This window comes from Bos mutus, chromosome 6 (assembly GCF_027580195.1).
Source record: "Bos mutus isolate GX-2022 chromosome 6, NWIPB_WYAK_1.1, whole genome shotgun sequence".
Taxonomy (NCBI): Eukaryota; Metazoa; Chordata; class Mammalia; order Artiodactyla; family Bovidae; genus Bos; species Bos mutus.
In genome coordinates this window covers 17,157,508-17,174,648 of record NC_091622.1, presented here as the reverse complement: position 1 = coordinate 17,174,648, position 17,141 = coordinate 17,157,508, and the positions used below count along the sequence as shown (strand labels likewise).

The window sequence follows — 17,141 nt, the reverse complement described above, 5'->3', positions numbered from 1 at the left end:
GAGCTTAAGTGACCAAAAACATTCCCCTCTATAAAATAGGATACAACTGATATCACTTACAATATTCTTTCTCAGAAGTAGTTTTTGTCGTATCAAGACAAGAACAAGATGTTCAAACTATAAAGTAATAAAACAACTGGAAATAAAAATGAGGTGCTTACTGCAAGGAGATCCAACCAGTCCATTCTAAAGGAAATCAGTCCTGGGTGTTCTTTGGAAGGACTGATGCTAAAGCTGAAACTCCAATACTTTGGCCACCTCATGCGAAGACTTGACTCATTGGAAAAGACTCTGATGCTGGGAGGGACTGGGGGAGGGAGGAGAAGGGGACGACAGAGGATGAGATGGCTGGATGGCATCACTGACTCGATGGACATGAGTTTGGGTGAACTCTGGGAGTTGGTGATGGACAGGGAGGCCTGGAGTGCTGCGATTCATGGGGTCGCAAAGAGTCGGACACGACTGAGCAACTGAACTGAACTGAAAATTATGATAATACCTACTCCATCTAAATAAAATATATAATGGACATCAGGGTATGTTAATATGAAACAAAAAAGTGGATTTTTACCTAGCTCTAATTAGTCTGTGGCAAAACAGTCACATGAATACACTATAATAAGTGTAAAATAACATAATCCTTTTTGGAAAGAAATCTAATATATATCAAAAGCCTTTATAATCTGTACTCAACAATTTCACTACTTTGAATCTATCCTATAAAAATAAGTCCTAAATACAGGGAAAAAAACCCTGTTATTATGCACAGTTCATCGCAGGATTATTTCCACTTATTAAAAAAAAATAACATATCTAAAAATCAGGGAAAAATGGTTAATTGTGACATTCACTCAATGTATATTGTATACCTATTAAAACTGATACATAGAAACACTATGTCATAACAGAAAAAACGCGTATTGTATATAAGAGCAAGTAGCATGGCACAAAAGTGTATGTATATACAAACCCACCTACCCTCCCTCAAACACACATCCAAGTAAAAATGGAAAAATATGCACAGAAAATATACTGGAAGATAGTTAACTAGTTATTAATAATAATAATCTCATCATTATTTACATGATGAGACTGCGGGCTTTAAAAACAATCTTTTCACCAACATTTTAATGATTAGGATTTTTCTGATTAAAAAATCTTACTTAAAAAATGTCATTAGCATATAGCCAAAAAATTATGACAGCGCAGTTTTCAAAATGAAATATAACCATGAAGTCTTTATTACAAAGTTCATTAACTTTCAAAAACAGAAAACAATGCCAGCATTAGTTCCACTCTACAACACATTTCCCTTAGGAGAGCAACACAGGGAGAGAACGAGCGAGAAGAGAGAGCCGTCGGTGTGCAGAAGGCGCTTACATAATTGTCTCTTGCAGACCAGCCTGGATAGAGCTGCATATGTAGCTGTCTTTCCTTCCGCGCTAATTCATAATATTTAGCCTGCTCTTCACGAGAGAGGGCATGCCACTGAAAAACAAAGGGGAAGGAGGGGAAAAAAATCAAGTAAAAGCAAAACAGCAATAGTATTATATATTTCATATTTCAGACAGTGGAGAATGAAAATGTTAAGAATGTAAACTTTGATTTTTAAATGGCAGAAGACCACGTGTTGCAGAAATCCATCTGGAGTTTGGTGGCTGCAACGAGATTCCAACTTTTGTTTTCCTGTCCTGCTCTCACATTACATGAAACCTGTCCAAGTATCCAAAATGAAGTGGCCTCTTGCCCAGCCTTTCTCTTCTCCAGGGCCAGTTAAAGGGAATATTCACCAGTAAGCTTCAACACCCAACTTACCCCTTTTTCATAGTTTGTGGCATATTCTGCCATTGAGTCCAAGTGCTATTTATTAATGCAAAATTTCCACAGGTCTTTTCCACATAGATATCTCCTCACCTCACATGCACACTCTCCCACTCTGTCATATGAGGAATCTGAAACCTTCATCATATGATCCTGTCTATAAAGCAAGACATCAAAAGTCAGTCTGTCTCAGTCTCTTCAGCCTCCCCTCACACTTATAGAAACACTAATTGTCCACAGGGAGAACACAGGTAACACTGTATAATCACCATGCACACTGTGTGTTTTGGTCTTCTGATGGAAAACAAGGAGCATGGCCTCAATTCATTTTGACTTCTACACTTTCAGACTGTAGGATCTAATTTGGAGAATGTAGTACTTGACACCTTGCAAATTTTCCATTTCCCTTTAGGTAACAGGTATCTATAGATCATACAGAGCAAAACTGCAAGGCACTGTTTGGGATTTTAAGCAGCCTGAATCCTGTATGGAATAACTGACTGGTTCAAGATAGAAAAAGGAGTACAGCAGGGATGTCTGCTGTCACCCTGTTTGTTTAAACCATACACCAAGCACATCATGAGAAATGCTGGGCTGGATGAGTTACAAGCTGGAATCAAGATAGGCAGGAGAAATATCAACAACCTCAGATATGCAGATGATACCACTCTAATGGCAGAAAGTGAAGAGAAACCAAGAGCCTCTTGATGAAGGTGAAGGAGTAGAGTCAAAGAGCTAGCTTAAAACTAAATATTAAAAAAACTAAGATCATAGCATCCAGCTGTGTGGCAAATAGAAGGGGAAAAGGTAGAAATAGCTTTCCTCATCTAGGTCTCCAAAAATCACTGCGGACAGTGACTGCAGTCATGAAATCAGAAGACGATGGCTTCTTGGCAGGAAAGCGATGACAAACCTAGACAGGGTGTTGAAAAGCAGAGACATTACTCTGCCAACCAAGTTCATACAGTCAAGGCTGTGGTCTTTCCAATGGTCAAAAATGGTTGTGAGAGCTGGACTATAAAGAAGGCAGTTCAGGTGCTCAGTTGTGTCCGACTATTTGTGACCCCATGGACTGCAGCAACCCAGGCTTCCCTGTGCATCACCAACTCTCGGAGCTTGCTCAAATTCATGTCCATCAAGTCGGTGATGCCATCCAACCATCTCATCCTCTGTCATCCCCTTCTCCTGCCTTCAGTCTTTCCCAGCATCAGGGTCTTTTCCAGTAGGTCAGTTCTTCTCATCAGGTAGCCAAAGTATTGGAGTTTTAGCTTCAGCGTCAGTCTTTCCAATGAATATTCAGAGCTGATTGATTTCCTTTAGGATTGACTGGTTGGATCTCCTTGCAGTCCAAGGGATTCTCAAGAGTCTTCTTCAACACCACAGTTCAAAAGGATCAATTCTTCAGTGTTCAGCTTTCTGTAGAGTTCAATTCTCACATCCATACATGACTACTGGATAAACCATGGCTTTGATTAGACAGATCTTTGTTGGCAAAGTAATGTCTCCGCTTTTTAATATGCTGTCTAGTCTAGGTTGGTCATAGCTTTTCTTCCAAGGAGCAAGTGTCTTTTAATTTCATGTCTACAGTCACCATCTGCAGTGATTTTGGAGTCCAAAAAACCAAAGTCTCTCCACTGTTTCCACTGTTTTCCCCATCCATTTGCCATGAAGTGATGGGACCAGATGCCATGATCTTAGTTTTCTGAATGTTGAACTTTAAGCCAACTTTCTCACTCTCCTCTTTCACTTTCATCAAGAGGGTCTTTAGTTTTTCTTCACTTTCTGCCATAAGGGTGGTGTCATCTGTGTATCTGAGGCTATTTGTATTTCTCTTGGCAATCTTATGGATTCCAGCTTTTGCTTCATCCAGCCCAGCGTTTCTCAGGATGTTCTCTGCATATAAATTAAATAAGCAGGGTGACAATATACAGCCTTGATGTACTCCTTTCCCTATTTGGAACCAGTCTGTTGTTCCATGTCCAGTTCTAACTGTTGCTTCTTGACCTGCATACAGATTTCTCAGGAGGAAGGTCAGGTGGTCTGGTATTCCTATCTCTTTCAGAATTTTCCACAGTTTGTTGTGATCCACACAGTCAAAGGCTTTGGCGTAGTTAATAAAGCAGATGTTTTTCTGGAACTCCTTGCTTTTTTGATAATCCAATGGATGTTGGCAATTTTATCTCTGGTTCCTCTGCCTTTTCTAAATCCAGCTTCAACATCATGGAAGTTCATGGCTCATGTACTGTTGAAGCCTGGCTTGTAGAATTTTGAGCATTACTTTGCTAGCATGTGAGATGAGTGCAATTGTGCGGTAGTTTGAACACCCTTTGGCACTGCCTTTCTTTGGGACTGGAATGAAAACCGGCCTTTTCCAGTCCTGTGGCCACTGCTGAGTTTTGCACATTTGCTGGCATATTGAGTGCAGCACTTTCACAACATCATCTTTCAGGATTGGAAATAGCTTAATTGGAATTCCATCACCTCCACTAGCTTTGTTTGTACTGATGCTTCCTTAAGGCCCACTTGACTTCGCGTTCCAGGATGACTGGCTCTAGGTGAGTGATCACACCATTGTGGTTATCTGGGTCATGAAAATATATTTTGTACAGTTCTTTTGTGTATTCTTGCCACCTCTTAATATCTTCTGCTTGTGTTAGGTCCATACCATTTCTGTCCTTTACTGAGCCCATCTTTGCATGAAGTGTTTCCTTGTTATCTCTAATTTTCTTGAAGAGATCTTTAGTCTTTCCATTCTATCGTTTTCCTCTATTGCTTTGCACTGATCACTGAGGAAGGCTTACTCTGCATTCAAATGGGTGTATCTTTCCTTTTCTCCTTTGCCTTTAGCTTCTCTTCTTTTCTCAGCTATTTGTAAGGCCTCCTCAGACAACCATTTTGCCTTTTTGCATTTCTTTTTCTTGGGGATGGTCTTCATCACTGCCTCCTGTACAATGTCATGAACCTCTGTCCATAGTTCTTCAGGCACTCTATCAGATCTAATCCCTTTAATCTATTTCTCACTTCCACTGTATAATCATAAGGGATTTGATTTAGGTCATACCTGAATGGTCTAGTAGTTTTCCCTACTTTCTTCAATTTAAGTCTGAATTTGGCAATAAGGAGTTCATGATCTAAGCCACAGTCAGCTCCCGGTCTTGTTTCTGCTGACTGTATAGAGCTTCTCCATCTTTGGCTGCAAAGAACATAATCAATCTGATTGATTGATCATCTGCTGATGTCCATGTGTAGAGTCTTCTCTTGTGTTGTTGGAAGAGGGTGTTTGCTATAACCAGTGTGTTCTCTTGGCAAAACTCTGTTAGCCATTGCTCTGCTTCATTCTGTACTCTAAGGGCAATTTTGCCTATTATTCCAGGTATCTCTTGATCTCCTACTTTTGCATTCCAGTTCCCTATAATGAAAAAGACATCTCTTTGGGGTGTTATTTCTAGAAGGTCTTATAGGTCTTCATAGAACCATTCAAATTCAGCTTCTTCAGCATTACTGGTTGGGGCATAGACTTGGATTACTGTGATATTGACTGGTTTGCCTTGGAAACAAACAGAGATCATTCTGTTGTTTTTGAGATTGCATCCATGAATTGCATTTCAGACTCTTGTTGATTATGAGGGCTACTACATTTCTTCTAAGAAGCAAAAAGAAGACAGAATGTCAAAGAATTGATGCCTTTGAACTGTGGTGCTGGAGAAGACTCCTGAGAATCCCTTGGACAGCAAGGAGATCAAAGCAGTCAATCTGAGGGGAAATCAACCCAGAATATTCACTGGAAGGACAGATGCTGAAGCTGAAGCTCCACTATTTTGGTTATCTGATGTGAAGAGCTGACTCACTGAAGAAGTCCCTGATGCTGAGAAAGATCGAGGGCAGAAGGAGAAGAGGATGTCAGAGGATGAGATGGATGGATGACATCACAAACTCTGGGAGATGGTGAGGGACAGGGAGGCCTGGCGTGCTGTAGTCCATGGGGTTGCAAAGAGTCGGACACGACTGCATGACTGAACAACAACACTGACACTTTGTGTGTGTTTACATAAAACTTACTCCAGGCCCCCTGTGAGCAGTCTCCTAGTACGTCTTCCTACTTCCCAAATGCCAGGGTCTGTTGTCAGCAACTCCCAGAGAACTGGCTGCACTCTGGGGGACCCACTGGCCAGAGGTGATGGCACAGGGGCAGTGGCTGTAGGAGGCATGGGCCAGAGCCCACACCACTCACGCCTGCACACACTCTGGATGAGTCCCGCTTCCACTCCAGCGCTCCCAATTCTAGGGTGTACTGCTTCCATTTCACTTCCTGTTAAAGGCTGGGTGGTTCTTTCTCATTCATGTCTACTGTGCATATTTATTTTAATTACTCTCTTGTTTTAATTATGGACAGAAAGGTATGACTGGACTGGAGAAGGGAAGGAGAAGTGAGGGAGAGAGGCCGGTGAGCAAGAAGAGGCTGTGCTTGAGGACCATGGTCCAGTGGTCAGGACACAGGACCTACAGCACAATGGGGACCTGCCTCCTCAAGGACACAAACAATTGCTGCCCTTGCCCCTGGCAGGAGGGGACCTCACCTCAAAGAGAGCACAGCACCAAAGCACGTGTGGCCTCATCCTGGCCTCCCCTCCAGCCTCCGGCCCAGAGGTGGTGGGACCCACAGGCAGGGCAACGGATTCCACTTCCTTCAAACCGCCCCTTGACGGCCAGAGCCTCTAAGTTGATAGGACAATGATTTAATTGCTTTAAAGTGCAGAGTGTAAAGTTAAGAACCATGACACTCAGTGGACTTGGCCTGAGCCTACAGGCAAATCAAATAATATACTTTTCTTTAAAAAAAAAAAGGTGGGGGAGGGAGGGAAGGGAGATGGGGAGGTGACAGAAAAAATACAAAACCTGAAAGAAGTTACCTGAGACACAATTCTTTGTACCAGCAGAGTAATCACAATTAGTCAAGTTGAGCCTAAAAAGGCATGTTTGGGGAGCAGTGGAAGCTGAGGCAGGAGAAGTCACACTGCCTCTGTCCACTGAAAGTGAAAGAAAGTTTAAGTCACTCAATTGTGTCCAACTCTCTATGACCCCATGGACTACACAGTCCATGGAATTCTCCAGGCCAGAATACTGGAGTGGGTAGCCATTCCCTTCTCCAGGGGATCTTCCCAACCCAGGGATCGAACCCAGGTCTCCCGCATTGCAGGCAGATTCTTTACCAGCTGAGCCACAAGGGAAGCCACTTTTCTAAACCTGAGGTTCTGACCTAGAGCCCTTCACGGGGAGAAAAAGCCACACCAGGCACAGTGCAAGAGATCAGCCTACCTTAAAAAAAAAAGACTCATCATTAGTATTTAGATAGTTCTGGTGCTAACATGATTGGCAAGAGGCAAAGCATTATCAAAAAGGAACAAAAAGAAGACTAAGAAGAAAAAAAGATAAGTCTTACTTTGTAAATTTGTTCATTCATTTGATCAATAATCTCTCATGCTACTGCAATATGTCAGTATAGAGATATATTTTATCTGAACTTGTAAATAAAACTTATCTCCCAAAATACATATGGAGGTTGGGTCTTCTGCCCAAACAACCTGTTAAACAAGCAGGAATTTTTCAGTTCTGGCAGGAAACTTAGGTTGACAAGACCCCAGCTAACAAAACTGAGCAAAATTCAAAGTGAAAAAACAGGCCACAAACTAAACTGCTTACCTGCCTTTCCAACTGCTTTTAGTTCCTAGGGATTTACAATTCACAAATGCAATTCACAAACGAAGCATCATTTACTAGAGTAAAACAGTTCAGTAAAATTATGATATTAAAGTTTTACATTGAAAACAAAAGTAAAGTCTGATGCAAGCTAGAAAGACGATATCAACAGGCATTTCTGAAACATATTGACTAAAAACGTTTTTCCATCTCTTTTGCTTACTGAAAGATTCATCAAGTTGTTGGGAAAGTACCCATTTGAAGAAACTTAACACAGGTCCAAGATTTAGAAATTCTGACACTAAATATGCAATAAATGGACTTCCTTTAATAGTCTAGAAGGTCTGAAAAGAAAAACCATAAAATAATATTTATGTTATTATTTATAATATGAAGAAGAAAACTGAATCATTCATATGAATGAACATTTCTATGTTAGAGATAAAGGTGAGTAAAAATCAAAAGAGAAAATGTTCCAGCATGAATTTCAATTCCACTATTAAGAATTCTAATTATCCTAGTGTAAAACTTCATGATTTTAAAGCTAGGAACTTTAAAGAACTAGCAAGAACTATCCTGCCAGAGGGGAGTTATGAAAGGATAGAAAACCTGATCTTAATCAAAGATCTCAGAGGCCTATAAATAGAAACAGGTGTCCAAATCAAAGACAGAGAGAGACCCTAAATGAGAACCATCCTTTAGGACACATGCTCTGATCTGGGGATTGTTAAGGGAGCTGACAAAGTAGCAACTGTTGGAAATGCACATTAAAAATAGGAAGCATACATCCATATCATATCCTTAACTCTCTTGAGCAGGAAAATAATTCCCACTGGAGGACCATGGACCTTTAACTTGGGGTTGGGGGGAATAAGATTTTACACAAGCTAAAAAAGGAACCCTTCTTTTCCTCTAATTTCTTCTTTTGAAGGTTCAGGGGGAAAAAAAAATGATGGGAATCACTCATCTGCTATGATCTGGCTTTGAAAATCATTGTAATTATTGTTATTAAGTGTTTAAGAATCCACAGGGAGATAGAGTATTGTACACAGGGCACCAAAAGAGCTATAATCTGCCACCACATCCTACCCCCGAAACCCTGGTGTCTTGAAGATTGGAAATAGCTGCGTTTTTATGCCATCCAAGAGGAATCTATAATTCAACAACGCCTGCTCTCCGCCATCTGCTTTCCTCACATGGACTGGAAATCTCCTAATGTTTTCTGTCATGGATGCTGAAATGTATGAGGTTTTTAACAAACATGATGAAAACGTTCATCAGCAACAGCTAAAACATGACTTTAAGTCCCACAAAGGTTGTCAAGACCTTCCTTCTCCTGAATGTTCATTTGCAAACCATGAATTTCTTGAGAGTTTGCAAAAACAAATACACAAGGTCATATTTTAAGAAGTCACCACACGTATATGAAGAGCATCATACAAGTTAAGCTGAAGCATTTCTAAAACTTCAATGTAATTATAGTAAAATGCAATTTCAATGAGAAAAATTCCAATTTTCTCCACCACCCTTCAGATACCCAACTAAACCCATTTCAACCCTGAGAAAAGTACTGGGAAGGACTGACTCGTCTCTGGGCTGGTGGCTGGACAAAGAAATCTAAGAGCATCTGTTCTAGTTATAAGTCTAGTGCCTGGGACATGACAGGTGCTCAGAAAAATACCTCTGCATGGGTGAAAGCAACAACATCAACAGCAAAGGAGGGCGATCGAGAAACCTGGCCCATGTACACCTGGAGAATCAGAGAACAATGCTTCTAGAATTAAGACTTCTCCGGCCCACACCAATTCTTCTATGTAAAGCTTTAAGGTAGAATGATCTGCTTACGTCTTGGAAGGAGCAGCCACTGCTGACTGCCAGGGTTTATCCAGAAATGTGGCTGGCCCCACAGGCCTTGCTGTAGCTCGCTGCTTTCTTGCTTCAGAGTCTGCACACACACACGCGCGCACACACACACACACGCACACACACACGCACACACACTGCTTCATGTGGGGAGAGTCCACCTCACCCCCTTCATCAGGGGTTAACCCCCACTCATCTCTCAACTACTTTCTCAGGGGGCCATTCCCCAGCCCCACCCCACCTCCATTATTCTCTGATTCTTGCTCTTCATATTAACAGTATTTATCACAATTTTAATTATATATATAATAGGGAATTATTTCATATCAGTATCCTGTCACAAAACTTCAAGATCTGTGAAGGCAAGGACTACATCTATTTTACTCAGCAAATATTATGTAATGCCTACTACACTGCCTGGCACATAAAAGACACTCAAGATATACTCATTTAACGTATGATAATAGGAAAATAGTTATCATTTACAGGAAATGTTCCAAGTGCCAGATACAATCTCAGTTGTTGATACAATGCATTATGTCATTCCTCCTAAAGGTTGTTATGCTCTCTCTGTTACTCCCCGAGTGACTGGTGACTATACAGATGATTCTATGACTACCTGATGTGTAAGTGCATTTGGGCAGCTGTTAATGAACCAGTTCCATGGTTACCATAAACATTTACATACCATCCCACTACTTACCCTTCTGCCTAGAATCTGGTTGATAGCTGCACTTTCCTTTAGAGTACACTCAGCTACGACATTCGCTCTCATTTCTTTCATGTATAACATAAAAGCATTCAGAGGCTTTTTAATGTGAGGTCTTTTTGGCTCCTGCTCCTTTCTCTGTTCATGCTGAGGCTTCCTAAAAGTTGGGAGTGGGGAAGGGGTTAGACAAATCAGGAAGAGACGGGAGGAGAGGAGCAGAGCATCCGCTTATTTCATGAGTCCACCTCAGGCTGGGACCACCCTCTGGGCTCTCTATAAGCCCCCAGGACACTGTCTACTTAAATGAGTGACTCATCTACTGCTGATACATAAGGATCCTTTGGTTTGCGAAAGCTTACCTATATGGGCTTGTGCAGATGCTGCATCTAGATTTTAGATGCTCCCTGGTCACCTTAGGAAAAGCTGAACATACAGTGCAGGAAGTCAGTCCTCCTCTAGAACTGGCGTTCTTAACTTCGGTGGGTCAGCGCTCCTCTGAGAAGCTAATGAAACCTTAGACTCTCTCCCCCAGACAAATGCATGCTGGATTTGCCTGTACTTGCAGGGGTGTTATGGACAATGTTCACATGCTCCCTGCTACCACATCCTTCTGTTACAGTACAAACTCTAGACTAAGAAATTCAATTAATTACTAATCTTTTGGGAGAATTCAGCTGTGCTGTAAGAGCCTGCAACAACCCTGGTCCGATAGGAAATCCTGGGTTTTGGTTTGCCCCCTTCCTTTCAATTCAGTGCTTCCAAAGCCCTGATGCAGATGCAGGGTGACTGTATTTCTAGAAGGAAATGCACTGAACCCCCCAATCTACTTCACTCTCAGGCTCCCCAAGAGTGGGAACCCAATTAAAGCCTTGCACTAAATGGCTGAACAGCTCCATTTCTTCAGTCTCTCCGCTCTGAAGATCTCTGCTCTTTAGTGAGTTTCCCTTCATCTTTTGAGATTCGTGCTCCTTTTCCATCTCAGAACCAAATCAGAGCACTGAGAATCAAGCTGCTCGGTGTCCTCAGGGGCAGAGCTTTCAAGGCGGAGCTACACTGACTTTCAGGATAACAGACAGGGGTACAATTCGGCAACAGCAAAGGAGAAACTGTGGGGTTTAAGTCCTTGGTACCATAAGGTGTTCACAGGTGCAGAGAGAGGCGACTTACACGTGCATTAGGTCGCTGTCAGTGTGGGGGTGTTCCTGTTTGACCTGAGGCGTTACAATGGCTGGATGAGGGATGCCAGTTGTGTGGGGACCGGGAGGACCAGGAATCATATGATGAGAAAACCTGAAAGAAGGAAAGATGAGAAAACAAAATGTACTGCTGTAGCAAGAGCTGGTTGGAATTTTGAAACAACTCACTAACTGCTATTGGCTGAGAGTAAAAACACATCTTCACACACAGACATATTAACTATAAGAGCAGGCTGATGATTAATTTCTTTCCTTTCTGTATTCAGGTGGAAAATATTTATAATTACACACCACCTAACAGATTTTTTTTTTTTTCAAGCTAATGGTGGAATCTGGCATTTTTCCTGGGAGGGCTCTAGGCAATAGGAGTTAAAAAAAAAAAAAAAAGTCACTTTTCTTGCAAAGCAGTTTTCAGAGAAGAATTTCAGTAAGAATAATTATTGGAAATACAATATTTTATGAAGATTTAGCTTTTTAAGATGGTTTTAAAATCTAAAGACATCATATTTTAAAATCTCTGTCTACATCCCTGAGTGGACCTTCATATTAAGTCTTCTCCTGTTGGCTTTTTCCCTAACATCAGGAGAGAGCAACTGAGAAGACAAGGGACAGGAAGATTTGTTCAGTCTCTAATTTAATAAGGTTGCCATCAGCATCATTCCAAATAATTTTCTACACATAAAGAAGGTAGTGTCTGAGAGATCTAGCCTCATGGAAAATTGATAACAAAATTAAGGGGAAGAATTTAATTAAAGGGAAGGATACAGTTCTGCTTCAAGGTAAAAATGATACACAAGCTCAAATAAAGGCTTTTTCCCAGAGTATGCTTATAGAGCATTAAAAAAAAAATCTCAAAATATCCACCACCATCCAACACAAAGGAGGGAAACTGCCATGCAAGAAAAATAAAACAAAGACAGTACTTTCAACAAGCTCTTTGATAAATTTGGATATGCTTTAGAAACTTCTGCTTTCAAACTGTTTTAAAGTAAACATGTAGTTCAACAAAAAACATTCTCAGGTCTTTCATCACCGTCTGTACAGTTAATTCCTTCTTCTGGGAAGGAAAGAAGGGACTCTGCTTGGATATGTAATATTTCAGAAACAAATCTTTAAAAATTAAGGAGGCATGGGAAAAATACAAACATTCAATCAAATCATGATGCTTTGCAAAATGGACCATTTGCAAAAATATGTGATGTTGGTTATTTGCCTATGAGAAAATCCTATCATCACACAATTTTTTTTACAATGTTAAAATATATGTATAAAATATATTTTGGAGGAAGGATATTAATTTCATTCCCTCTCAACCAGTTAGGTGTACAATTTACTGCATAAAATGATTTTTGAAAAAGCTGAAATTCACCACAGAAAACTGCAAATTTCATACATAGGTAAAAAAGTTAAGATTCACAACCAGTTACTAACCCAACAGTTTGACTTCCAGCATGTTAATGCTAGCTCCCTTGAAAAAGCCACATTGAACACACAGATGATACACCACAAATGTGTGTACATCAAGCACAAGGCACAAAAGCTGTCCTTTCCAGAGGCAAAAGCGTTACACAGAGCGGTGTGGCACAGCAGAGCTCGCGGACCTTCACACCACTACGTCCACACGGGGCCTGATTCACACACGAGGACACACAGCCCGGACGGCCTGATAGCCCGGAGGCCCCGTTCCTTCTCTTCTCACGGCCCCGGGCCAGGAAGGCTCTAGACTATCTGGGCCTTTTCAGACACCGTCACATGAAACTGAGACACCCTTCCCCACAGAAAAAAAAAAAAAAAGCCAGTCTAAATTCTCCCGCTGACCCACCCCCAGCATGTTTGGAACTGAACAAGCTCTTCCTAGGATGTCCCCTCTGGGGACGTTTCTCCTCCCGCCGTCGGGGGGCGGTGCAGTCTTTAGGAGGTACGGTCTCCAGCGGGGCTGGGTCCGTCTGCCTGACGGGTGTGGCTGGTGCTGTGGGGCGTGGAGTCTGGCTCCTACCGGGCCTCCCCAGGACGCCTAGTGTGGGAGCCAGGCACCCTGCGCAGACAGACGCGGGCTGAGCTGTGCACCCGCTGGGCCGAGAGGCAAGCAGAGGCGCACGAGACGCAAGCGCGCAAGAGCAGCCTGTCCTGGCGCGCCCGGTTCCACCTCCACCTACCTGGACATGGAAGTGTCGACTGACAGTGAGGATGGGTAGGGCTGCCTGAAGCCTCCCGTGATGGGATACACAGGCTGACCTTGCCTGAGGTCACAGAAGAGAGGAACCCATCAATGACAAAACACGAGTTACCAACCAGCAACCAGAGTTTGATGAAGGGAGGCCCTCAACCAGAATCTGGGGCGTGTTACGAAGGGGGTACTGCTTCAGTCACCCAACTGCCTCCCTTCCTCACCCTCCGCCCACCCAAAGCATCACTAGTGCCTTGAAGGAACTCTCCCACTGCAGTCCATGGATGACTCGCTTCCTGCCCCTGCCCCTCTCCAGCCCCACTGATGCTTTGAACAAAGTAGGTGTGTAAACAGCTCTTACTGAATATAACAGAAGCTGAGAATGGTGAACTATTCTTTTTAGGATAATGGATTCTTTATCAGAATCTTTGAGAACTTCAGGGAAGGGAAGAAAGGAGGAAATAAAAGTTTATATAAAAATGAACACATTTTTGAAAACCCTGCACCCCACCTCCCACCCTTACACCCATGCTGCAGGCAAGAAATAAAAGATCAATTCATTGGAGTTATTTTCTCTCTGCTCTGAGAATTCCATCTCTCCCTCTGTTTTTCCTACATGTCACATTTTTCATTTACACAGTCTTTATTTCCAGATGCCACTGATGGAACTCAGCCCAGGATTATTGCCCTTAAGTAGCTAAGTTCAGACAGAATAATTGATGTAGGTTTGGAAGTGTTTGCATAATCAATTAAATTCAAACAGAGTTATTGACTGCGAGAGTTAATGCTAAAGAGAAGAGAGAAAGCTGGAATATCCATGACAGGATAAGCCCTCCTTATGAAGAAGAGATAATGTCAGGATGTGAGGGAGGGAGACTGGGGCTTTCTCCAGGGGTCTGTAAGGACACAGAGACAGGAAGGAAAGGAGAGAAAATGTTTGCTGAAGGTGCAGCCCTTTGTCCATGGAGTGAGCAGTGGGGCGAGAGGAATGGGAGTGAGGGCAGGGAAAGCTATGTGCTAACTAACAATAAAATGATAAAAATAGGCTCCACTGTATGAAGTGATTGTTTCTTCCCTAAATACATTTCTTTTTCTTTACCTTTATAATTATAAAAAACCTGAAAACAGTGGTATGGATCTTTCAGAAACAACAAAATAGGGAACATTTGGATTCTGAAAGGATAAAGTCCATTTGTCTGTTTTTCACTCCTCTGAACTCAAACTGGTGCTTACTTTATTAAAGTTCAAAAGATGCTTTTGCATTTGTACAGTTATTTGCCATTTACATCATCTGCCCATTTATAAGCAAAGATCGATATTCAATATATCTAAGGTTGTGCTTCAAAAATATAAGTTGTTCATAAAGAACTAGAAAAGAAAGACCACAGTGAACACTTTGTACAGGCATAGTAAATGCCCAGAGCCACAAACTGAATCCATAAAACTATAAGCTTCAAAGCGAATGCTACACAGTCATTTTCTACACATATTAGCAAACGGACTCAGTCCATTTCAAAGTCTGTATGTCTTTTAATCTTTTAAATTGAAATGAAATACAGTTAGCACCTCATGTGTTGAAGTTTCTTCAACTCCACAAGTGTTATTATTCATAAAGCTAATTTCCATAAACGGGGAGTAGAAGATATACGTTCAGATGCCTGGCTGCAGGTTGCAAGAAGGATCTTACCAGCCAAGAGGTGGGGTAATCTGTCCAACACCACCCGGAGACAGGGGATAAAACGTAGGGATCTCGGGAGCTGGAGGATGTCTGGACATGCCTATTAAAAAGAACAATGGAGAGGAAGATTCACAGGACATTCGATTTCTGAGAGAAATAGAAAGGCAAGAAAATGCATTATGTCATTAGAACTTAAGGTGGAGAATGAGACAATATTTATTTTTCTGATTTAACAGAAGTCAGTTTGTTATCTTTACTCAAGATTTCAGCATCTGAGAAAACACGTCTGAAGGTGGTACCTCTTGAGGGGCTCCTAAAACAGTAAATATACTGTGAGTAAAACGGCATCAAAACGAGACTGTAAAACTACTTAAGCTTGTGCTCATCATTTCACACTGGTCAGGAAAATGGTAGACAACTGTTTTTGTGTAGAATGACAGCACTTCATAAGCAGAAGGCCTGCCATGGTGTTCAAGGATTAGGTAAATCGCTCGTTTCAGATCTTCACTGGCTCCCTTATGGGCACATAGATTTGGGAAATGTGATACCTCAGAGGATCAAAGATTAATTGGAAATAATCTGCAGCCCCATAATGGTCGCACGTGATATGATTCATCTGATCTCTGGCACTGCAGCTCCAACCGGGGCTCTTCACTGGGTTGAGTCCCCTGGGCTCTGAGGTCAGGCCAGTCTGGATCAGCTGTACTCCACAGACAACGAGTGTGCCACACTGTTTCTCAAGCTCACATTCCCTGGAGCACACTACCCTGCTGCTGTGAAACCACCCAGAGAACACGCCTAATCCTAGTCCCATTTGACATCTCTGTCTACATCTTACCTTGAGTACTGGAAAGAAGGGGTACGGTGAATACGTAAAAAAGCAAAACAAAACGTTATGTTCATATCTGGGGGGAAGTGATTCTGAACAGAAGACAGCCACAGGAGTTTCTTTACACAGTTAATCTGGCTTTAAAAGAGCATTATCCTGTATAAACATATATCCCCAGGTTTAACAACCCGAATATACATTCAGTGGCTATAATTATATTGCCTCATATGCAAAATCAGGTGAGTATACAGATGTTCTTTATGTATTCTGCTTTTTTACTACTCAAAATGTCTGTGAATTTCAATTGGATATTAAAAGATATTGAAGGCCTTGAGCATATGGGAATGGGTTAAGAAGTGTTGTCTTCAAAGTTGATGTTAATTTGACTTTGAAGTTAGGACAAACTATTCTTTAACTCTTAGAAGAAGTAGCTAGGAAGGAGAAAGGTCTTTAATCTCTTTTGACGGAGTTTACATGAGATCATCTCAGGTTTTGCTGTTTCTAAAAGGAGTCTAAAATCTTCTTTTTTCATCTCTTATCACTTTCAAATTTAATGAGTATTTTTTTTAATTCCTTTATATCATCAATGCACCAAAAGCATTGCATACAATAGGACCTAAGGCAGTTCTGTGGATCTACTCTCTCTCACTGAAGCAGAGCCCCTGGCAACTGTTTTTATGGAAGCTGGGAGTTCACTTTAGCAGAGTTACCATAAACTCCCTTTATAAAAAAGCTGTCAATACTGCTTCTTTTGATCACAAGAGGAGCCCTTGGGATTTGTTTTAACTTGGGCCTGGGGAGGCAGGGGCACCAGGGGGCACATAGCAGAATCATAGGGCAGTCTCTCCAACTTGCTGCCTCCCTCATCTCCAGATTCTCCACAGCTCTCGTTCTGCAGGGGGGTTGCTCAGTCTTGAAAAGAAAAACCTGACCAACACAGAAGAACATTGGGAACTTTGTGGAAACTTGAACTTGGAAATCATAATTAGAGGCTGAACTGTGTGAATGGTCTACTTTAACCCCTTTGTTAGGGAGATGAAGTGACTGTTTAGGTGCCTAAAAAATATGACTTGTCCTGGGATCTTATCTCTGGGATGCAGAGAAACAAACTGCTTTCAGTCACATGTCTCTGAGCAGAGGAGCTTGAAACATGCTCTCCACACTATCTGTGTTTTTAAGCA

At 41.8% G+C, this 17,141-nt stretch overlaps 1 protein-coding gene across 6 annotated transcripts in view; it reads right to left on the bottom strand.

Annotated features, from left to right (window-relative positions):
• The window catches only part of LEF1 (lymphoid enhancer binding factor 1), a 116,513-nt gene that overhangs the window by 17,063 nt on the left and 82,309 nt on the right, over positions 1–17,141 (bottom strand). For 4 of the 6 annotated variants that reach the window (XM_005896241.3, XM_070372025.1, XM_070372026.1 and 1 more), the window contains exons 5-9: positions 15,141–15,231; positions 13,443–13,526; positions 11,258–11,380; positions 10,085–10,247; positions 1,381–1,488 (exon numbers count right to left, since the gene is read on the bottom strand). In XM_005896241.3, the coding sequence (XP_005896303.1) occupies positions 1,381–1,488; positions 10,085–10,247; positions 11,258–11,380; positions 13,443–13,526; positions 15,141–15,231 (569 nt within the window). The remainder of the gene's footprint in view (positions 1–1,380; positions 1,489–10,084; positions 10,248–11,257; positions 11,381–13,442; positions 13,527–15,140; positions 15,232–17,141) is intronic. The other 2 variants (XM_005896243.3, XM_005896242.3) reach the window with 1 other exon arrangement.